Source organism: Anguilla rostrata, chromosome 10, assembly GCF_018555375.3.
Source record: "Anguilla rostrata isolate EN2019 chromosome 10, ASM1855537v3, whole genome shotgun sequence".
Classification (NCBI taxonomy): domain Eukaryota; kingdom Metazoa; phylum Chordata; class Actinopteri; order Anguilliformes; family Anguillidae; genus Anguilla; species Anguilla rostrata.
In genome coordinates, this window is record NC_057942.1 from 35,509,993 (window position 1) to 35,533,576 (window position 23,584).

General features: G+C 48.9%; 1 protein-coding gene across 2 annotated transcripts in view; it reads left to right on the plus strand.

Annotated features, from left to right (window-relative positions):
- Positions 1–21,085, plus strand: part of LOC135233320 (uncharacterized) — a 71,105-nt gene extending 50,020 nt beyond the window's left edge. For both annotated transcript variants that reach the window (XM_064296739.1, XM_064296740.1), the window contains 4 exons: positions 12,787–12,945; positions 14,270–14,417; positions 16,211–16,345; positions 19,965–21,085. In XM_064296739.1, the coding sequence (XP_064152809.1) occupies positions 12,787–12,945; positions 14,270–14,417; positions 16,211–16,345; positions 19,965–20,431 (909 nt within the window). In that variant the 3' untranslated portion in view covers positions 20,432–21,085. The remainder of the gene's footprint in view (positions 1–12,786; positions 12,946–14,269; positions 14,418–16,210; positions 16,346–19,964) is intronic.
- The last annotated feature ends 2,499 nt before the right edge of the window (positions 21,086–23,584 follow it).

Genomic DNA, 23,584 nt, shown 5'->3' on the forward strand with positions numbered 1-23,584 from the left:
CGGGCGGAAGCGCGACGATGCTTGTCCCCGCGCTACGCCCATATACGGCGCGCTCGGAGTTCGGGGCAGCTGCGCGTATCAGACGATTGGCTGCATGAAGAGGTGGGCGGGGCACCAGAGCGCCAGCTCGCTTAACATAAGCGCTCCATTCAGGGTGATTGCGTGTGTTAATGTGTGTTATATTTGGGATGTTTTATTTTGAAATAAAATGTTTGGGCTTTTTACAAAGGGGGTGCGTAAGTGGCGATCGAAGGAGACGGGAAATGGCGCAGTTGACTTGATGTTGGGGCTTATTGCAGCCGCAACGTCAATAACATCACGGGGCAGCCATGTTACAGTTCTTTAAGGACGGGAATGAAAGACGGAGACTGTTTCACACTGAAAGAATGTCAAATGAGGCCGACCGCTTTCAAGACACCGGACCCGAAACGTATGGAAAATGGTGCTTTATTTTTTTTTCCCTATTTAGGTTACGGAGCGATTGTGATTTGCATACAGCGCTCCAGGATAAGCTTCAGTGAAGATCAAAAAGGGGCTTAGGCCTGTGGAGGTGTCACAGTTTCACAGCAGAGTCTTTGATGTAGACCCCCCCTCCCCTCCCCCTCTCTCTGCAGAGAGCGGAAGACCCGCGGTTCAAAATGGCGCGGCTGCCCGCCATTAAAATCGATCCGACGGCTCGGCAGCTGGGTCTCCCGCCGCCGGAGCCCGTTCATGGGAGTCGTCCTTCGCCCCCACCCCCCTTAAAAAATAAAACCAGCGGTGGTGGTCCGTCACTTCAGAAGGCCCCCGGGCCGCGCCACTCATGATTCGCGGGTTTACGTCCGGGGCCGCTTCGCGCCCCACGCGAAACCCCCGCCGTCCGCGGTTCTCCGATCCGATCGGCTGAGCCGTTAATCGCTGGGCCCGCCCGCCGCCCTCACCCCCGCGGCTCGGTTTCCAGTCGCCTGCTGGACGCCTTTTTCCAATCGCAGCGGCGCGCCGAAAATGCCTCTTCCTTTGTGTCCGCAGAGCAGCGGGACTTCGGCGGGCTGGAATGGTTTTGTGCGGTTTGCTACGGTCCATCGCTTTGCCTCTGGTAACATTTCCTACCGCGAGATTAGAAAATGTCAGACACGAGATTGTGTCAACGTGAACGATTTACCCTTATTGACAAAGAAATTGGCTTGTGCGATCAATCACTGTCAGTGATGATATCGGTAAGCCTTTTGTCTATTGGCTAGATCATAGATAGGTGGTGCAGAAAATGCAGTATTAAATTTGACATACAAAACCTATATGTGCGAGAATGTGGGCAAAGTTCAATGATGATGATCCTCATCAACTCCTACACAGTTAATTCTTTTCTCAGTAATCTTGTTTCCATTTCTAAATGAGGTGGTTCAGTGCATTACAGCTGAGACTAAGAGATACTCATCCAAATGTACTTTGCAGTTGCATTTTGATCATAAACAATGGAAAACCAGAAAGGAAACCTATTATTATCGAGCCTATTATTTCCATCTGGCCCCACCCCCCACCCGCACCCATCCAAAAAAAAAAAAAAATCCCTTATTTTCTTTTGGCAGTAATCCGCGAGAGGAATATATATGTTTCTTTATTTGTCAGGACACTGACCATGCTGTTTTGAAAACATGTCAGCGGGGCTTTGGGCCAGTGAGTGACATAACAGCCTTTGACACGAACACGTCTGAGAAGCCATCAACACCTGGGGGGCAGCTGGGCCGGGGCGAGGCGAGGCGAGGCGGGGGGGGGGGGGGGGGGTGCTTTTCATCAGGCGTGTTTTGAATTCACGGGAGCGTGCCCGAGGTCGGGCGAGGTGACGCAGTCACGAGGGCGGGGGTGCTGACCCCATGTTAAAGCAGCACCCCCTCACCCCCCACCCCGTCCTGCCCCCCCGTCCACTCCATCATACGGACAGGTCACTTTCCAGCCCAGCAGAACTGAACGGCGGGACTGATTGATCACAACCAGAGCTGTGAGCCGGAGAGCGTTCGGCCTGTTTAAAAAGCCGTAGCGAATTAGGGGCACGGTTTCAAGCGGACGAGCACTGGGTGTTTACTCCTGTTTGTCCGCCGCAGTCAGATTTCATCGCCTCTCGCTGTCCCAAAATCAATAAGCAACAACTACAGAAAGGCAAATAGAGCAGGTCTGGGGCGGTTGCATGTTGTGTCCAGGCTGCCATAGTGGAAAAAAAAATACCAGGCAACCGTGTCATAATCTGCCACTGTACAATCATTCTTAAATACACAGCACATCAGTGGTGCTGTATTCTCAACTAACCATAACCATAAGCCTAACAACATTTAATCTAACTTTCACATATTGCACGAGGAACATGCACATGCATGGCTGTGTCTGGTCCTTTATGTTATTCATAGAGTGACCTATGATGATATGTAACGTTGTATGAGATTTATGGAACATATAAATGGTTATTTTCAATATGATTTGAGGAGGGCTGAGTTCTGAAATGTTCATGTATTTAAAAACGTATTAAGAGTAGATGGTAATAGTGATGTGCTGTCCCCTTTCTTCTATCTAGTTTGCTGTTTATGGGTGATTCAGCACCCTTGAATAAGATGCTACGGGATTGAAGCGTGTTGTTTATATTTCCTGTCGTGATTGGTTAAAGCTATCTGGATGGGAGCAGGAATGTACAGTACTGAATGTGTTCATACTCGCTCAGTATTTCATAACCTGTCTGTAGTGTTTGCTCTTCTAATATTAGAGAGTCCTGCTGTACCACCACCACATCCTATTTAATATTTTTCAACATGTACTGAAAAACAAATCTGGGCAAAAATAAGACGGCACACCTTGAGATGTTTTCCACAGTTCCTGGGGCCCAATGAGATTTCAGCAAATGTTTGTTACTTGGGACTTGGGGGGGAAAAACATAGCAGACAGACGAAAGAAATGTGTTATTTCTCTTGTTGTATCACTCTTTTTTGCGCACGGTGTTGGTCTGAAAATGACTGCCCACGTGCTCACACACACACACACACACACACACACACCGCTGGCACACCGCAATCTCTAAATAGTACGGCCCATCCCAGATGGGGTACTACAGGGGTACTCTTAATCAAGGTATCTAACAGCAAGAGATGCATTATCACCCAAGTCCATGCAGCTCTGTGTGTGTCTGCTGCTTGCTTTTCCCATCTTAGGAATGTTCTTCCATGTTTTTAGGAAATTTAGGAATGCATCTAGGAATCTTAGGAATGTTCTTCCATGTTTTTAGGAAATTTAGGAATGCATCTAGGAATTTTAGGAATGTTCTTCCATGTTCTGATGAAAAATTTGGGAATGCATTTAGGGATTTTAGGAATGTTCTTCCATGTTCTTAGGAAATTTCCATCATTTAATATTGTGGACTTATAGACTGTGCACAGTCTGTGTTTCTGCTCAGACTATCGCAGCGTGTAGGCAACACACCGGAATAGCTGCAGCCGTCTGTGAAGGCACCTGCCCCCGCTAGACAAGGTATCTGCTGAAATACCTCCGAGCGCCTTTCTGTAGGTGCTGATAAATAGGTCTGGACATCACTGGCAGGACCCGAATCACAGTGGCATATTGGAACAAAGCTGTCTCGACAGGTTCGCGAAGCGTTTATTTTTGGCTGCCTGTCTTGCCGCACTGAATGCAAGATACTCAATTGCTGCAGCAGTCTTGTTAATAAACACCCGATAATATTATTCGGAGTGATTGTGATTTTTATGTTCTTGCTCCTTACAGATTTCATGTTTCAGCTGCATTGTAACAAGTAATGTTCTTTGCAGTGATGTTTCGTATTTTCTCACTATAGCGTTTTATGTATTCTCATTTTGTGTTCCTAGCATAGAACATAAATCTGAACCCTGCATTATGTATTCATGGTTCTGTTTAACGTTGTATTTGTGCCACATTAGTGGTACTCTAACCAGTCAGACTTATGCGTTGTGAGTTGTTGCTGATAAGGGCACATGCCGAGCTGTTTTATTTTTCTCAGAAAGCAGTCTTTCTGTGAAGGCCTCAAGAGTTTTTGTTTCCATGGGTGAAAACAATGAAAATTAGGAGTAATTAGTCAGTGTTTTCCAGCTCAAAATAGGGCTTAGATGGTGCTTTTGCATGACAGCGACTGCGGTCGGTTCAGCTTTACTGCCATCATTAACTTGACGTCTCCCTATATTTAGCTACATTTCGAACGTAAAGTTTTGGTCTTCAAGAGACCACCACAGTGTATTGACAGAGGCTAGGAAATATGAAATGTGACAAAAATGAGAAATTTGAAAAGGTGTTGATAGCGGACGTCTGATTGGCACACGTGGTCGTCGGTCATGTCTGAGGTTCGCACATAAATTTGAAAGCAGTCAAAACTTAAACTTGAAATGCGGTATCATTCACAACCAAATTGTACCAATATTGACAATTTCTAATTGTTTTACAGGAGTGGATTGGTGAATTGCAAAAAACACTTTGCGGCCCCCTGAAGACATTTCAATGCAGAAAGAACCCCGCTTAATTATTTAGGCAGCACTCTCTCCTGTGTGAATGAGCCCACTGAGTTGATTGTGTGACGGGTGTGAGGCACTAGTGTGGAGCCTCCACGTGATCCGGATCCACCAACAATGGCCTCGGCTACTTCTGACAGTGGCGGCGGTATCGCAGTGGACACTGGAGAGTTCTTCCGTGATAAGATCTAGTCTGAGCAGGTAAAAGGAAAGCGCAGATGAGCTCAATGCTCCCTCGACGGTCTTATCGCTAACTTCCTCACAGCCACGAGATCTTCGCCATCGTGATTCATTAGCGCTTAAAAAGCTTGCCTTTCACAATGAGCGGACGTGCTTGTTTTTAATGGAAATCCACTGGTCCGCATCCCGTGTGAGGGCACTGCGTTTAAAGTGAAGTATAGAGTCTCACGTTTTTGTCTTAATTCCCAAAGTGCCGAGCCATGCTTATCAGACTGCAGCTGAGACTGGGGAAATGGGATGTATTCTATGAAGCACGAGGTTGTTGTTTGAGGGAAGGTTTTTTTTCCCCACGGTGAGATTTTGAATTCTAAACAGTCTTATCTTAGATTATTCTTGTTGATTATGCGGAGTTTGTTGAACTGAGGGCAGCAACATACAATATGAGACTTACATCCCTCCTTGATGTATTTATGTATTGCTTGTGTGAGTGTGCACGCAAACATATGCGTGTTAGTTTATTTATTTTTTTTTTGAGCTGTTCTTGGTTTTTTGTGTTTTCTTTTTCTGAAGAAGCTCATTATAATATAGTTGAAGATGGCAAATTAACTGATTTGACTTCATAGTTATCTTTCCCCATTGGCACACTGTTAGTGAAGGTTCTGAATACGTCAGGTCATTAATTTCTGTTTGGTCTTGTGTGAGATCAGAGAGCAGGAGCATACCTTCTTCTTACACCAGGACATTTGTATCCAAGAACCTTTAATGTGATCTGAATTGCATCTGAAATCCCACGAGAGCCTATTTCTTTAGATCATGTTTGAACTTCAAAAGGCCCTTGAACACCCCAAAGCTCTTGCTAACCTACATTTTAATTTGTGTGATTTTGCTGCTCTTTTTTTCTTCTGGTCTTTATGTACACTTTACGCTATAGTAATGTTGAATACCCTGCCACATGAAACAACATTATGTGCAATAATAATATTAATATGATTATTATTAATATTAATAATGATATAAAATGAACTTAAGCAAAAGATGAAGAATATATTGCTCGGATGGTGGATCTCCAGGAACAGGGTTGGGCAGCCCTGGTATACACAGTGCTGTAATGTAGATGTGTGCTTGTCGTAGGTTCATATTGTGGGTTCACATTGTAGATGTATATGAGACTGCATTCGCTTTATATTCACTCCATTCACTCCATATGCCAGTACAGGCAGTTCTGCGAGGGTTAAATGTTGAAATGAGTACGTCTTGCATTCTTATTTCCCGACTGTTTTATTTAGCCCTGGCATATTCCTTATCACCTGCCGTGTCCTTTTGGTGACATTCTGGCTGTGTGTGTGTGTGTGTGTGTGTGCACGTGTGTGTGTGTGTGTGTGTGTGTGCGTGCATGCGAGATTAAGATTTTAAGAATTGGGATTTTTGTCCTTGTTTCACAGACACCCGCTATCAGCTCCGTAAATGGCAAGCTGTTAACAATGCGTCTTGTCTCTTTTGAAAAGGAGCGATTTCTTACAAATGTCAGCAGGAAATTGCAAATAAAGCAATTAAGGGATAACACTTACCGTGCTGGTGATAGTCTTTTTTTTTTCTTTCTTTCTTTGAAGTTGTACAGTTGTAAAAACAACATCATCATTCATTTTCTCAAATGGCATGTAAATTGTTTTTTAAAAACCCAGGATACCAGGTCTGGAACTGGTGAAAAGGCTGCAGTAGAGGTACATTGGTTTTTCAATTTACAGAGTCCCCAAAGTATTAAATCAGTTAAATAACACAACATTAATATGTTTTTGTTTTGTTTTGTTTTCGGGTGCTCTCCACTGTATTTAATATGCGACTATAAAACCTCAGGTAGCCTACATTGTGTCATTAATTCTAATTATCTCAGTTCTCTACGCATCAAGATTTTCCTCGCTTATTTGCACTCTGTCACCTTCTCGAATTGGCTTCTTTTTTTTCCTTTTATATTTTATTTCCGATGGTGTGAGGTGTCATCACCACCACCCCCCCCAATCGTGAATCACAACCTGCCCCATTTCAGGAGAGACAAAGGAGGGCCTGGAGGGAGAACAGACCCTTCATCCGCCACCAGCTTTACTGTTTTAATAAAGAGAGATCCGTCACACCTGAGGCGGATAAGAGATGCTGAGGAGATGATGACAGCACACCCTGGGCGAATGTGTCGTGCTTTTAGCTTCGCTGTTTAAGAAAGCAGAGCTTTTGCGATCACTCTTCTGGAACCCAGTAAAAAAAAAAGAAACAATGTATTAAAGTTCCAACCATACTATGTGCTCAAGGCGAATGCCTTTTTATTCAGTAATATGATGATGTAAAAATTCAGATCCATTAGGCTAATATTACTTATCCTGTTGAGCATTGCTGAATCGCTTTCAGTCCCCTGTAGCTTTCTTTCTGCGGAACTGCTGCCGTTAGATGTAATGTAGTTACGCAGCTAAGAGGTGCAAGCACTTTCCACCGCTGGCTTTGTCTCAGCACCATTAAGGTCAAAGTCTATGACGTCACATCTGGGGGTAAAGATTCCGCCTTGTGTGGTGAACGCAGGTTAAGTTGCTGGAAGAGTTGGGCCGCCTTATTTGGTTATTTCGTCCCAGAGATTCGCACTGTGTGTGAGATGGACGTGTTGGATACTGTAAGATGGGAAGTGATGTAATGATGGTAGGCCTGGGCACCTGCTTAGGAGGTCTGTCCTCTGTGCACTGGGTCAGACTGCAGCAGAGAACCATTGTAACACCTATGTAAGACTACTTTCTGTTGGAGATAGTACATGTTTTGGTTGGTATTATCTTAAAATTTTATTTTATTTATTATTTTAAACCCAAACTATCTAGCCTGCAAGAGCCAGCATGTGTGGTAAACAGAATTCCCCACTCATTTCGTTTCTCATTTAGAGGGCTCAAAAAAAACAAACCTCAATTAATTTCTTTGTAGGAATTTTCAATTCTTCACTAATGATATTATTATTATTATTATTATTATTATGTTTTTTTAATGGGGAATTCTGAAACCTAAAATCTTGGTCCAAGGTGAACTGGCTCTGTTTTTTCTCTGTTGGCATATAGCCTCTTTGTTTTGAAAATGGCTTGGTTGAAAACCTTTTTTCTCTCATCTCTTTTTTTACCCCCTCTTTTTCTTTTGAAGATGGAATACTGCTGGGGCGAGATGAAAAAGCATACTCTTTTTTTTTTTTTTTTGTGGATAGAGCCAAAAGTGTCTCTCGCCTTTAGGAAAGAGTAAAAGTGTGAATTTCCTGTTAGGAAAAGCCTCTCACTGCTACTTTCTGGGTGATTCAGTCTCCATCATCATTTTCTCTTTCACTCGCACAGAAGGACCCTCTTCTCAGACAAAGGCCACTTTAAATCGCAGTCTGTGTGTCATCTTTCTCAGCTTAGAAGGAAGTGTATGCGTATGCTATCCTATTTTGTCATCTTCTCAAGTGTCTCCTCAAAAGAAAATGATTAAGTTAGAAAATGGGAGGAAAATTTTCTTGAGTGTGTCCAACCTCAGTTAGTTCTACCCACTGATTTTCGATGCAGTTCATTCCTTTGCAATTTCGGCTTATTTCTAGTGGCTCCTTTCTTGCCCGGAGTCCTCAAGCGTAACATACAAACATTTTCAAGTTATATAGAGCCAATTCAACTGAACAAGTATCATTAAATTTGTTCAAGCCTTATAGTTTACAAAGAGACTCATTTATTTCAAACTCTCCCCACCAAAAAAAACTCAAATTGCGCTCTTGGCCAGTGCTATTCTATAAACTGTGGTGTCATTTTTTTCCCCCTCTTTTGAATGGCTGTCCAACAGCTGCGTCCATGTGTTCAACCGTTCCCCTCTCAGAAGTAAAACTCACACCGCAAATGAGAAAGGACCCAGTCAGTCGCAAACCCTGAACTTTCTATACAATAAATATCTCTGACCCTCTTTTTTTTCTCTCCCGCCCCAAAGCCCCCTTTCCCCGTGTTTTTTAATTAATTGGACGAGCTCCAAGTCGGGCTTCAGAAGCCACGCGGACACCTTATCTGTCAGGAAGGATCAAAGTCCTGCCGGGGCAGGGGAACCGCGGAAAGCCTCTGAAAGGCCCGCCGCAGATTAATTAGCGGCTAATTGGGCGGAGGGCTAAACAGACTCAGTGAGCATGTGTAAACAGGTGGAGACACAGCCCAGGTGGCTGGAGGGGCGGTACCAGGGGAGAGGCGCGGTACGGCGGCCTGGCGAGGCCAAACCTCTCCCGCCACGTTTCCTCTCCGGAGCCAAGATTAGCCAAGCTCTTCTCAGCAAAAAAATAATAATAATAATATTACAGCACTGGTGAAGAATTGAAAAATAATACAAAGAAATGAATTGGGTTTGAACTTACGTCACTAAGAGTGGGAGGCCAAAGCTCTGAGAGACTGCAGACTTTTTTCCAACCAGGCCTGCATTGTTAGTTCCTCCCAATAACATGCAGGGGCCCACAGACTAGCGGTAGCCACCGGTGTGACGCACCCCTCCTCCCGTTGGCGATAGCTGTCCTGCATCTCTCTGCCCATTAGCGGTAGCCCTCTAGCCGTACTGTATGGCCTACAGTATGGGAAACGGGGCGAGTGCGTCAGAGCATTGCACAAGTCCTCTTGCAGCACCCCCTGCAGGGCTGCATCTGTCATAACATTTCATGCCAAATCAGAGGAAAACTGGGAAGGATAGAGAGTTGTTAAAGATGCCAGGCCTTGATCAATTCCTAGGTCACGCAAGGACTGTGGAGATCACGACAGATAAAATAAGTGCTAACCCTAACAGTTAACCCTAACCCTGACTCAGAGTGAGCTGTGCCTGACTGAAGTGTGTGGGAAGACTCGTCCAGTGCTCTCTCTGAGAGATTTAACAAGTGTTCAGTAGCATTTTCAGAAGTGCCTCTCATGTCCTCTTAATCCTGCGTAGCGTGGCTTTTGTGTAAACAGTCGTGGAGGGCCGCTCCTGGGCTCTCCCTTCAAAGCGAATGACACAGGAACAGATGAAACAGGCTTGTGAAAATGTTCTTCCCTGTCTGCTGCGTCGTCCTGACACGGACCGCTAACTCAATCTCTCCCTACCCCAGCACCGTTTTTCAAAGCTTCTGTGGCTGTCGCTCCGTAGACTTGCTCATAAATATTCCAAAGCTTCATCATTAAAACCTTGTGTGCATGTGGCTCATAATTTTAACTGAATCAATGCTAAATTAGCTATAAATTAAATACTTTTATTATTTTTTTGAATGACTGATTTTCCAAACACACTTAAGCGAAAGCACACAAACTCTGGGACGCGAGAGGACCCGGCGGTTTTTACGAGCCCTGGAAAGATGGTGGCAGGAGAGTTCCAGCGGCCGTAATCAAACGGGACGCCCCGAGACGCGATCCGGCGTAGCCCAAATAAAACTTTCGGTCGCGTCCTCTCCCTGAGTAATGTTCTGGCTCTCCTCGTCAGCGCTGCGTTTCCACTGGAAGTCGTAAAAAAGCCTCCGCTTCAAAGGGGCTTCACCCGTTCCTCTCAGCTCTTCGGGAGAGGGTTGGGGTTGGTGTTGGTGTTGGGCCCCCACCCCCCCACCCCCCCGTCTTGTCATCACAACGGATGGTGTTTATCCGCGACGGCTAAATCTCTCGCGAGCCTGTATTATACTTTTAATGGTAAACAATGATGTTGAAGGCTTTTAGCCTTTGACCTTTTTCAGATTATTCTGGAGTAATGATCAGGCTCCTAGACTGTTTAAGCTCCTCTGGCCTGTTTCCTGTCAGCGTCTCTCTCTCTTCCCAAAACTTGTGAAAGAGGGAGCGTTTGGGAGCACTTAACCCTTTCCCTGGGAGAGAAAGTGCTGGCAAAGAGGTCCACTTTATCTGAAGGGGGAAATACTTAAAGCTCAACAGGAACGGACTTTTATGAGCGTCTTGCCCTGGGTTCGGCCATATTACATCATAGCAGACTGCATGCTAAGCTGACGATGCCCATGATTAGGCTACTGCTCCCACCATAGTCATGCGAGGAGGTAGAAAACCCAGGGAAAGCCTTTGGTTGGGCATGTGCAGCATTTATAAACCAGGCTTTGAGAGCAGGGGGCTTCGGAAATAGCCTAGCTGAATGCGTTTCCTCATATTTCTTTTCAAATATCTTTTCCAGCGAAAATGTCTTATATGAAAATCATAAGAAAAACTTATGATAATTGTTTCATTTGAACATGAGAACCACAAGCTGCTTTTCAAATGTGCGGTTCTTTAACAAGAGACACAAAAGAGAGTATAGAGGGAAGGCTAATAATATTAAGAATCCCCTGAGGAAAGTATAGCATCCTCTCACAAGGCCTATGTGAATACGCAGAAAGATATTTATGATTCGGAACACAAAGACTGTAATTTTGCCTGGGGAAAAAAAAATAAGTCCCTGCTTTTTCAGAGACATTCTTACAGATAAATAGGCTGCATTTATCTCCTTTTTCTATCTCTGGGATGGGGCCTTTTTAAAAGACCCATTTCGCCCATTTCAGCATGACCGATTTAGCGAAAAACCTTCACAATGGCCCGATTCTAAATAAAAGCCTCCCTGTGTAATAATGTTACACAGTAGTATTTCTTGCCGTTTTGGAAACGGTGGAGGCATGGAGGAAGAAACTTTCATTTTAACGTGAAAGTGCCATATTGTTCGGGTTTAATCACGGAGAAATGCGCTTTCCTTGACGGACGAGCCCTCTCGTTAACCTCTTCGTTTACGTCGCGCTAATCCTTATCAGCGGACGGCCTGCTGGGATTTTAATGTTTTCTGGCGCAAGCCTGTCAGCTGAGTGCCTTTGCCTGTTTTCCAGGCCAGACCCCTGTGCGTTCTGGTGCCGAGGGGTTTTTTGGTAGCCCTGCCCGGAGTAAACAGACGACAGTGATGGGGAGCGTAAATCGCCTCCCCTGTCTCTCTGCGTGTCTTCAGAGCGCACTGGAGGTGCTTCTCAGCGTCCTTCAGCAGGAACACTCGGCTGGATTAGCTCCCTTTTTCCACAGAGCGAGGATCGGTCTCTCCCGCACTCTCCCATTACTGCCCTAGTGGATCGGAAGATGGCTGCACCTCGCTACAAGCATCCAACTGTTTGATGGCAAATTGCTTGTCTTTTTTTTTTTTTCTTCCAGTGTTCTCTACTTCCCTTTTAAGGGATGAGTCGGAGAAGCACGCGGCTCACCCTGGATGTGTGATGTCACGCAGCACGACGGGTTGCTAACGAGCGGCGCGCGGCGCTTTTGGCGGAAGGGAACTAAAGAGCCTCTTTTTTTTTGTTCCCAGCGCAGATTGACGCAGGACACAATGAGTCGGCATCGCGTATTGTTCCGCAGCGCGAGCCTCAGAATGCCGGGGCTAATTTGCCATGAGTCATATCCTGCTCGGATGCTGATTGGTGGCTTTTGTGCCCGATGCATGGCTCGCCCCCTCTCCCTTACCTGACCTTGAGAGCCGTATCGGAGGTGGCCCTGGGCCCGGTTTGGGCTGTGAGAAACGGGCGGGTGTCAGCCTCTGCCAGGGTGGTCCCCTGCGGGACACAGAGGGCCCTGTGTCCCTGTAACGTATGACCGGATCTGCCTGACCCCACCTGATGCTGCTGCTGCTGCTGCTCCTGCTGGCTGGCGGGATCGCCGTGGAAACCCGCCGTGAATGCAGCCAGTATCTGCCTCATGAATAGAACAATGCCCCCCCCCCCCCCCCCACACTCCCCAATCTGAAGTCTCCTTGGTTTTTAGCCCTTAATGAATGTCCTTAACCAGTGAGCACATGTATATGTAGAATTATTCTACTGTGTACTGTTGAGTGCTTTTCTTTGTTACTACATGCGTTCTGTATGTTTGCAAATGTATGTGTGAAGTTATGGTCACAAATGTGCACTTGTGTGTGTGTATGTGTATATTTGTGTTTGTGTGTATGTGTATATATGTGTGTCTGTGTGTGTGCATGTGGTTGTGTGCATATGTGTGTGTGTGTGTGTGTCTGTTTATGAGTACATGCATGTGTGGTTCACAGTCTGTCTGGTGCTCTTAATTAAGAGGTTGTGCTCCTGTTCTGGCTCAGTGTGAACCTGCTGTGTTTTTTTCCCCCTCTCTTTCTCATCCAGGCCGACAGCGAGCAGCGGGTGACCCAGGAGCTGAGCGCCGAGGACGTGCTCTCGCTCCTGCCCCCCTTCCCCCGCGGGGCCCCCCAGCAGCGGGCCCGGAGGGTGGCCGAGGCCCTGGTCCGAGCCGCAAATTACCCCCTCCTGATGGCCCTGCAGCAGGTGTGCTGGGGCGGGGGTGGGGGGGGGCGGGGGCAGACTGATTAAAATCATTCCCCGGTCCCGTTACACACAGACCACCAGCCTGCCCAGGCTACGTACTGATAAAAGATATTCTGCAGTGCAAGATCATAAGTAGCAGGCACAAATAATATAAGATATAGCTCCATATTCCCTGAGAAATACTTGTCCATTAACAGGTTACTGTTGACTACGAGTTATTTAGCACCAGGTTTTTCATAAGACTAAGTAATACAAATCTTTATCGAATATAGCATCCCAATCTTTCTGCTTTGCCGTGTGTGCTGAAAACACACGACCGAGACAGTCGTAAGATCTGTCAGTGGGTGGGAGCAGGACTCCTCTTCACGGGGAGGGCTGAGTGCTCTTTGCAAACCCCCCCCTTTGTCCCCCCTCCCGTATAGGTCATGAAAGCTGTTGTTTCAGGTAAGAGACCTAACGCGCATTAGCCCACAGAGAGAGAGACAGAGAGAGAGAGAGGAGATGTATCAATCATTAATGACGAGCAAAGGTCTGCCCAGCTAAACAGAATGATTTATGCAGCGCGCTTCAATCGCAGAGCCACACCGAGGCGCCTCCCGCCTCTCGCACGGGGGTTTGCGAGGCTTTAATGCATTTTTAAAGATCGCAGCGTCCGGGCTCAGAAACGGGACGGCGAGCCCTTTATCGATGGCGCGCAAAGCTCATTGTTTCGCTCGAACGGCCACCCGAGCATTTTTAAGCACCTCGCCGACCGCCCCGCTGCCTTTTGTTCGTAAAACAAACGTGTTTTTTTTTTTTTGTTTTCATCCTTCGGTGATTATTTATCGGCGTTCCCGTTCCGGCGCGCCGCTTTGTGCTCGACGAGGCGAGCGTGTCGGGTTCGGCACGCTGCGCTGAAGGAAGCTCAGCAGCCGCGTTCAGGCGCGAGTGTAAAATTGAACGCCGTCGGGGGGGGAGGAGACACGCTTGGAAGCACCTGCGCGTTTGTGCCCGAAGGCTTCCTGATGTGTACGTATACAGATTTTACAGCAATAAAAGCGTAAAGCGTTCCCCCCACGATCGATACCTATTAGACGTAGGCGTGTGGTACTCAAGCCTAACAGATTTTCCACTCGATGGATGTGCAGATGCGCTCTGCTGTAGAGATATCCGTGACTCAGGAAAGTCAGGTGATTAAATTGGGTGATTGTATTGGGTGAAGAAACCTTTGGATCTAACGGGGGAGGGAAGGTTTGGCCGGTCGATGGAAGGCGAACCCCTCCCCCTCAGGTCCCGTTGAGCGGAGCGAATGCTTTGTTTTGCCTCGTTGCCGTTGGAAACGCAGGTGGAGGCGCTGCAGGCGGAGCTGGACTTCCACCGCGGCCTGTACGCCCTGCAGGTGCAGCACGCGGAGGGCCTCGTCGGGGCCGTGCGGCAGGCCTACCGGGCCTTCCAGGAGAACGTGGGGCGGACCCTCTGCCTGCCGCTGCAAGGTAACCGCCCAGCCCGGCGCTCGTACGCCGCGTAGCGTCCGACGCGCGGCGTCGCGAGGGCGACCCGGAGGTGTCCGCACTCTCCCAGGTGCGGAAGGGCGCGCGACGGAGAGGAGGGGGGAAAAAAAGAGAAAGAGAGAAAGAAAGAAAGCAGCATTACGCGCGGCGCGCCCCAGGAGGCCGCTAATGGATCGGAGCTCTGGAGGGAGCTCCGCTCCTAATTGACGGCTCGCACGGCAGCCATTTGGAGCCGCGTGCGTCTGCTCTGAAGTGTGCCAGCCGTGATGCTCGCGCGGTGCCCCGGGGGGGCGGGATGGGGGGGGGGGGGGTGTGAATTATGGTGATGGTGCAGAGAATAACAGAGGCCGCACTGCCTTTCTCTGCTTAGGGAAGGGTGGGTGACTGGCAGGTCTGTTTCGGAGGAAGCTCTTTCTGAGGCCTGTGCAGGCGCAGGTTTGGGGGGGGGGGCAGTGGTTGGCGGGGAAGGGTGGGCGTGTTTCTGCTAGGCAGGCAGCACAACATTTATTACTTTTTCATTTTGTTCTTTTTGTAAACCAAAAACTTGTGTGAAGTTCTATAATGGTAAGGCTCGTGCAATTATTCAGTTGAGTTCCGTGCACCTGAACCTGTTGCCTGAACTCGGATGTTACAAACTAGACGGCCCTGGAAGTTTTCTTAGGAAGGTTTCTTTTATTTTTTTTCTTGTGCAATAGAAGGAGAGGGGGAAAGGCTGTCAGAGCCGTCTCACCCAGCTATAAGAGATTAACAGCAACTGCCGGATATGCGGTGGACATGATGTCATCCCCATTTTCAACGCTGTCGGGAGGCATCTGTTCGCATCTGTCCACAGCTGGGCCGGGACGTGCTACGGGCCTCTTCTGAGAACGCTTTGAGAGCAGCCGCCCTGAATGCGTCCCCCCCCCCCCAACCCCCACCCCCCCCCCACTGCATGCGGACCCCGCCCGGGGCCCCCACGTGAACACGTGAAGAAACCCGCCGTCCAGCCTGAGGGACAACCTCTCGCGTGAGGGAGGCGGATCCACAGATCTCTGGGTCCAATGGCACTTCACTGATTGGCCGGGCACCAGGGACGCCACCTGTTGCAGCACCCGTATCACAGGTGCCCTGTCTCACGGTGGTGCCCGTGGGGTACCCAACACGTTCCGAATAACACCGGGTGTTCTCCCATGCCAAGTTACAGGCTGTAGCCATGCATGATGTTGGATTATTCTAGGCCGGAGGTCTGTTGAGATGATAATAATAATAATAATAATATATATAATAATATATAACTTTATTTGTATAGCACCTTTGTTAACAAAAGTCTTCTGGTCTTAGCTGCTTGCTTTTCTTGTCGTTTTTTTTTTTTTTTTTTTTGAATCACTGTTCAAAATTGATCAAATTTAGTTTCATATTTGATTTGTGCTTTAACATGCTCTGTGTGAACACTTGTAATGAGCCTATTATGCATACACGCATTACTGAACGGACCTACATTATTTCTTGTTTTAGCAGATGCTGTTGTCCCAGATGTAGCGCATCCCATGTTTATCGTTCTGCTTTAATGGGGTTATACAGCTGGGTATTTACTCAGGCTCTTCAGATACGCGTTCCCCGACTGGGGCAGTAACCTGCACCCATCTGGTGCAAACGCAATTAATGAAGCCCTCCTCCGCTCTGCCGCACCGACGCGTAGCTGATCGTCTGCGTTTGCGGTTTTGAATATTCGGTCGACGAGCCGACCGCGAACTGGAAGGCATATTCTGAGCTCACGCCAGCCTCCTCTCCCACAGACGTTCTCTCGTGTTACAACGGCTTGAAGAGCAGTGCTTCTGAGGCCGCCCTCCGCCAGTTCCTGACGGCCTTTAAGAACAACTCGCAGCAGATCCAAGAGGCAGTGGAGGCTCTCGACCCTTCAAACAACCAGGGTAATCAGCGCCGAGTATGCTAACTTGCCTCACCATCTCCAATCCTCTGCTAATGCTAACTTTACCTCATCATCTAAGATCTTCTTCTAATGCTAACTTTACCTCATCATCTAAGATCCTCTGCTAATGCTAACTTTACCTCATCGTCTCAGATTCTCTGCTAATGCTAACTTTATCTCACCATCTAAGATCTTCTTCTAATGCTAACTTTACCTCACCATCTAAGATCTTTTGCTAATGCTAACTTTACCTCACCATCTAAGATCCTCTGCTAATGCTAACTTTACCTCCTCATCTAAGATCCTCTGCTAATGCTAACTTTACCTCCTCATCTAAGATCCTCTGCTAATGGGGTGTTTACCTCATTGTTGACTGACGTGCTATCATCCCTTCACCTTGCCAGTCGGCCCGTTTAGTTGTGGGGGGGTCACACGCCAGCGCTCACAAATCCTCTGATATTTTAGAGGATTCATAGATCCATAGTTAGCAGGGGCATTGCGATGACCATGCATGACGTTGTAACGTCCTGTTAGCATGGGCGGTCACCATGGAAACACCGCTTACCACACCGTCCCACTGGCCAGGTACGCAGCTCCAACTCACAAGCAGACCCTCGCACCACCCACCCCCCACCCTCACCACCCTCGTGTAACAGCGTGGTTTGAGCCTAACGAGCTGTGTGTGACGTGTTCCATGCATAAATTCTCTTTGGGGGCTGGAACGGAGTGCAGAGGAGGTGTGTGGTGATTCCAGGCCCAACAGTGTGTGGCGGTTCCCGGGCCGAGCCAGAGACAGACCTCCCAGCTTCAGAGACCGAGAGGCCCCGGGCGAACCGGGGGAGAAGCGGGGGGGGGGGGACTGGACCGGGGGCTAAACACTGACATCACCCACCCAGCGGGCCTCCATCTCTTTAACACCCCAGGCTCGGCGCGAGGGGGGCGGCTCGGCCGGGTCCATTACCTCACCCGCCCCGGGGTTCGCAAAGGGGGCGCGTCGACCTAGCGCCGCACCTGTCACAAAGAAACCACGGCAACGAAAGCCAGGCTCTCCCGCCGAAGGGGCCGTTAGCGTGTCGAGAGGACGCTCTGGCCGGCGGGGTCCCTGTGTCTGATGGCGGCTGGAGCCGCTCCGTAAGACAGAGGTGCGACTCGCAGAGCCGTAATGGGTGTCAGCTGCATCCTCTGACAGATAAATCAGGTCTCTTTTCGCCTCTCTCGAATCAGTGCTGACCCAGATTTGCGGGCCTTTTTATTGACAGCGCTGCTAGCAGCTGCTAGCGCGGCTAAGCAGATAAAGACACTTCTTTTAAGACGAAAAAAATAAACATATAAAAGCAAGCAAGCTTTTAATCACCAGGCAGTCTGCGAATTTTGCACATTAGGCAATTTCCGCACGCCAGGAATTTGCCTAATGTGCAATTCGCACAGGTGCTGAATCGCCTGCGTCGCTTTATTTGCGTTTCTCACGTCTGAACGGTCGCCCTCATTCGGCTGTCATTTGACACCTGCGACAAGAAATGTATCGCCTTCACACCGCAAGCCGAGGGTTCTGAAATCCCAACGCGCGATTTTCGTGGACAGAATAATCCCCGTCCAAAACACTGGAAATGGATGTTAATTAATCCCGGTCTGGGTCAGTCCAAGAAAAACAGGTTCCTGGTCTGGCGGTCCAGTGAGACGTTTGGAGCTTACCCTAGGTGGCCTGACTTGGGGGGGGGGGGGGGGGGACGCTTCTGTGTGGTCCTTCCCTGGGTTTACCACTGTGCAGGGTGTACCCACGGTTTCTCCCAGCCCCCGCCCCCCCCCTATTACCGCCAGCGTGCTGCTTTTCAGCTGGACTCGGCAGCGTTAAATATTTACACAAGGAGCGGAGGAATGGCGCTTTTACAGCAGCGGACAGATAAAGCCGCGCTGTTTTAGTAGCCGGAGGTGTTTCGCCGAATCTCGGCGCTCGGGCCGAGCCACTTTGATGCGTTCCCGAGTCTCGTCATTTTTTAACCGCCCGTGTCATGCTCCGCTCGGACGAAGCGCCCAGCTTGCCCGCGCCCTTATCTCGCTGCCGCCCTCCCCCCCCGCACCCGTACGCGGTCACCCGATTGCCAATTACACGCTTCGTTTAGAAAGCGCCATTTGAAGACGCGCGGTGGCATTTCGAGAGAACGCAAACAGCGAAAGAGACCAATTATTTCTGTTGTATTGCGGAGATATTTGTTTGTCAGCATCCCGGGTTCCATAAACCCTGCACGGCAGCGCCGTTGTCCTTTTTCCCCTGACGTAAAGCGGCGAAACACGCCGTTCTGTGGAGGCAGTGCGAGTCAGTGCCACTTACAGCCGCGCTCACTCTCTCTCTCTCTCTCTCTCTCTCTCGCTCGCTGTCTGGCTGTTTGGAGCCGTCGGCCCGTTCTGTTCCAGCGATATCTAATTTTACTGTCGGCGTCGGGAACGCTGTGTCTCCTCAAGCTTTATCCGCTCCGTACCCTTCAAGAGACGCTGGGTCAAACCCGGCGGGTTTCATAACCAGATGCAGTCGAGCGCGACTCCAGCCCCTGGCCTCCCCAGCTGCAGGTATCCTTATCAGGGTGCCTTTGTATCTGTACAATAACTCTGTGGCAATGTGTGGCCGCTGGTGTTATCTGCCCTGGCCGTTCCTCTGTCTTCACCTGCTATCTGCGCGTCTATCCATGTCAGGGGCCCCGTCGGGGGACGTGGCCCTGAACCTGTCTGTCTCCCGTCCAGGATCCGGGCCCCCCCACGGTGCCCTCCTCTCCCGCCCAACAGGGACCGGAGGCGGGGAATATGCAAATGCCTGACACCAGGTTGAGTCCCCTCCACCGACCCCCCTGAAGGTCAGGCCTGCCCCAGGGCCTGCTGGGACGGGGGCTTCCTCCGAGCGGCCGGGGGGTGAGGGGGGAGGGGGGGGTCATGGGGGAGGTACGCTGAGCCAGGAGCCAGGTGATCCCTCAGAGCTCAGAGATTTATGGCGTTCCCGACACATTCCTAGACGCATCAGAAAAGCAGGTCTGATTTATCTGCATTTCATTTCAGACTCCCCCCCCCTCCCCCCACCACCACCTCCCTCCCATCCAACCCTCGCTCCCACCCCAGAAAACTGCCAGTAAATCTTCCCCGCATCGCCTTCCACAATGTAAACCGTCTGTTTCAGTTATCAGTCCCACTTATGTAAACAGGGGTGAGGATCTTGCAACCATGTGTGTCTCCCCCCCCCCAAAAAAAACCTCTCGTAAGCCTTCTCGACTGTGAAAGTGAAACTCCCGCTCAGTGAAGTCTGGAATGATGTCTGTGGCGAGCCTGGATAAGAACTTTGAGTTCCTTAGAATTACAAACCCAAATGTCCTCTGCGTTTCCCACTGGCGGACTCCTGGCTGTTATTGCACTTAATGCTGCTCTTCTGTTTTTTTTTGCTGATGATCTCTACATTGTTGGCAGCGTTAGCGCAGAGTGCTAATGTCCGCTAGCAGGTTGTAGCACACGGGATGTGTTTGTTTCCGAAGCTGACCAGCCCTTTCCTTCATTGTGAACCGAAGGCTGCCTCTCTTCGCCGTGTGGCGGTTGTCTGTCTGTCTGTCTGGCTGAGCGTCTGTCCTCCCCTGTGTCCGTAGGAGACGAGGCGCTCTCCAGGTACGGGAAAGATTTCTTCCGCTCGGTGGAAGAGCTGCAGGAGCGGAGCGCGGAGCAGAGGGACAGGTCCGCCGGCGAGCTGCGGTCGCTCGAGTCCGAGCGCCAGGAGGCGCGGGAGCACCTGCGGGCGCTGAGGAGGGAGCGCGGGGGGAGGAAGGGCGAGCCCGAGGGGGCCGAGAGGGGGGGTGCGTGCAGCCCGGGCAGGCGGGGGGGCCGCGAGGGGACCCCGGAACCGGCACTGGCACCGACACCCGCCGCGCCGCCGTCTCGCCCGAAGCCGGGCGCGCCCGGGAAAGCCCCGTCGCCCGCCTCCCCGTCCGCCACCTCCGACACGGGCCCGTCCCAGCAGCCCCGGGTCACTCAGAGGCCGGCCAATCAGAGGCCGGGAAAGAGCCCCCCGGGGAGCAAGAGCAGGACGATTCCTCCCAGGCCGCAGTGGCAGAGCTAGCAGCCGACATCATTCGGGTTGGAGGGGGGGTGGGGTGGGGGGGTAATAGGGGGGCTCACGCTGAGAGAAACAGCCATGCCCTCCGTCTGGTGCTCTGATGACTGGGACTCAGAGCCCGGCTCGCAGCAGAGAGACCGGGGGTTAATATCTCACAGAAAAAGCCTCTCTCTCTCACCCCGCGTGGGGCAGACGCGGCACTCCGAGGAAATGAGAAGCACTCAGAAGGCCCTGTCTTCTGGTGTCAGGCGAAGTCCGCGGCTATTTTTATCGGCTTTCCGAGCGGCTTTCGCGGGCGTCCGGCGCGGCCGTGGGGAGAGGCGCGGAGGCGGGAGGCACCTGCCCCCGCGTTTCTTTTTAACGGCCTCCGCCTCGCCGCCGAATGAAAGATGCAGGTGCCGCGCTTTTACGGCCGAGCGGGGGCACTCGGCCCCGGCTGCGGGGCCCGCGGGCGACATTAATGATTTAAACATTCGGCCCGGGCGCTGTGAGTTAATTACCGTCCCCGCGGTGCCGGCGGCCCAGTCACTTACGACATGTAGTGTTTTTACTGGAACGTGAACTTTATAGGTATACGTGCACACACACACACACACACACGCAGACCTGAAACAAGCAGCGTTTATTTTTACAATAAATTAATGTGGAAAAGAAAAATATTTTTGTGTTTTTTTTCTTTTCCTTCTGATAAGATAATTGGATTCTCTTTTTTTGGTTTGGTCTCTCGTTTATTCATTTATACAGACGAGTACGGTGAAAGCGCAAACGTGCTTACAACGGCGAATTTGCATATTTTACTTTAATCACAAAGCTGGATGAGGGATCAAAACGCCCGTGCCATTTCCATACAGTGCCTCATTATCCGTGGAAACGCCAAAGAGAGAGAGAGAGAGAGCGTTAAAACCGCTCTCCGGCAGGCTCAATAACTGAAAGACCAGCGTGTGACGCACGGTCATAAACCTGGCCTGGGTGACTCAGCCGAGGACACATACCTCAGAGATCATCAGCCGCGATACCGGCGTCAAATTTCATGCCCAAAACGAATGAATGTTCTTATCGGGTCTGATGACAGTCTCCATCATATATAACCAATTAGGCGGCCTTGTTTACGCACTTGCGCTCCATGTACATTTCTCTGTTGCTTTTTTCTAACGCTTGAAATTTTTGTTTTTCTTCGTGTTGCTAGCTGTCCTTCCCTGTTCGACCCCTTTCGTTTTGAGCGAGCACAGCCCTTCACCAATTTTGTATTAAAATTCATAGATTAATTCTGTCCCTTTCACCGTAAAATCAGTCATATACACTGTTTACTGGATCTCATTTTATATGAGATAAATAAGTAATATCTCTGTCGCTTTATATATATTGCTATAATATTGAATAATACAAACTATAAAATGTAATGTAGTTCTGCGGACTTATTCAGAGACATAAAGCGGGCTGTGATATTTACGAGGTGTGTTAGGACAAAAATAAAGATAGAGACAGGAGTGCTAATGTATTGAACCAATAGTAATGTTTCAGCCTAATGGTCCAGAAAATGATTTATGCAAGTAGTTAATTGGGATAATATGTAAGAAATGGCAATGTATGACATTTAAAATGTAGCTGAATCACGTTCAGATATATTTTGGGGTAATGCTCGTGCATTTCATTCCGTAACATTTAAGAGGTCACGCAGATTGAATTGCATGGTAATCAGGCCAGTGTCTTTAGGGTGCAGACCTGCCACTCCCGTTTAATTGGACGTACTGTAAAACAATGGCGTATTCCTTCACTCGGTAACTGGGGTAAAAATGGCGTCACAGTCAGGAGACGGGCGCTCAAGTTTTAAAATTTCAAGACTTCACCAGGTTTCATGTGGGCAGATTAAAAATATTTAATGATGTTGGCGAATATAGGCTCACTTTTGACCCAGGTCCATTTCCATTTTGTTTGAAAGCTTCACTAACACTAAGGCTAATATACAGTATATCTGTGTATTTAATTTTAATGTTGGCTGTGTTGGTTAATTCCAGCTATAGTGCTCCTATATCCATTAGCCTGTCACAGAGTGCGCTGTGTTTCATCATGGGTGGTAATTTCTACTCTCTGAATGAACTGGTAAAGCAGAGCATTATGGGACATGACAGAGGTGATCAGTGAGTGGAACTTCCCACTCCACTGCTCTGCGTATAGACCCACCCCCCTCAGGTACCCCGTCGACTTCACTGGCAGCTGATCCCAAACCCCCCCCTTCCCCCTAATTCCCCCGCCTGTTCCTCTCCCTCCAGACAAAAGTACACACGGGACACATCAGTCACCTCTCTGCTTTTGCGTGTCTGTGACAGCACTGATGCCAAAAAAAAAACACACACAGACAGAAAAACAGTAAATGGAGAGATAGGGAAGGGCCATTTCAGCAATTCTCTGCTGTCTGCTCAAACTGATTTAAAAAACAAAAAATGTTTTTGTCCACTAAATTCTGCGCTCAGTTGTGAATAATGCATGAGGGGGGCTCTCGCTCAGACCCCGGCTGCCCTTCAGCTGAACGTGAGCGGCTGCAGCTTCGCCGCGGCCATTTCCTCCACACGCCGGGATAACCTGATTAGCCTGTCGTTGCGCTGCTCTCCTGACAAATCTGTTTATGGATGGAAGAGAGAGAGAGAAAGAAACACATTCGCCTAAAAACCACCTTTGTGCAGTCTGTCTATAGAACTCCTTTAAATATGTGGACCTTTACGAGGATGACTTTTTGTAATCACATCCCTCAAGTAAGAAGTCATGTGCATTGTCTGCATCCCAGCTAGAAATTAAAATCCTGCAATATGTGTGAAGTGCCCATTATTTAACTAATGGTGTGTTACTCTGTTCAGCGAGAATTGCATATTGCATTCAAATGGAAGTATAACTTATATAACTAGATGCAACGTGAACAGATTAACAGAAGTTGCTTCTCTTTAAGGTTTACGATCTCATATGCTATTACAGCGCTAGTCTATTATTTTTCTCACAAACTTTTTAATGTGCTTGATAATGTGGTGAGATGCAACAAAGCTCATATTTATTTAGCGTCCATCAGGGGAATGTTATTCTGAAATTGGCTATTACAGGATGATTTGGATTTGGTCATAATCTCACAATGACTTCCTTTCTGCATTGTCCATCTTGTTAGTGTTC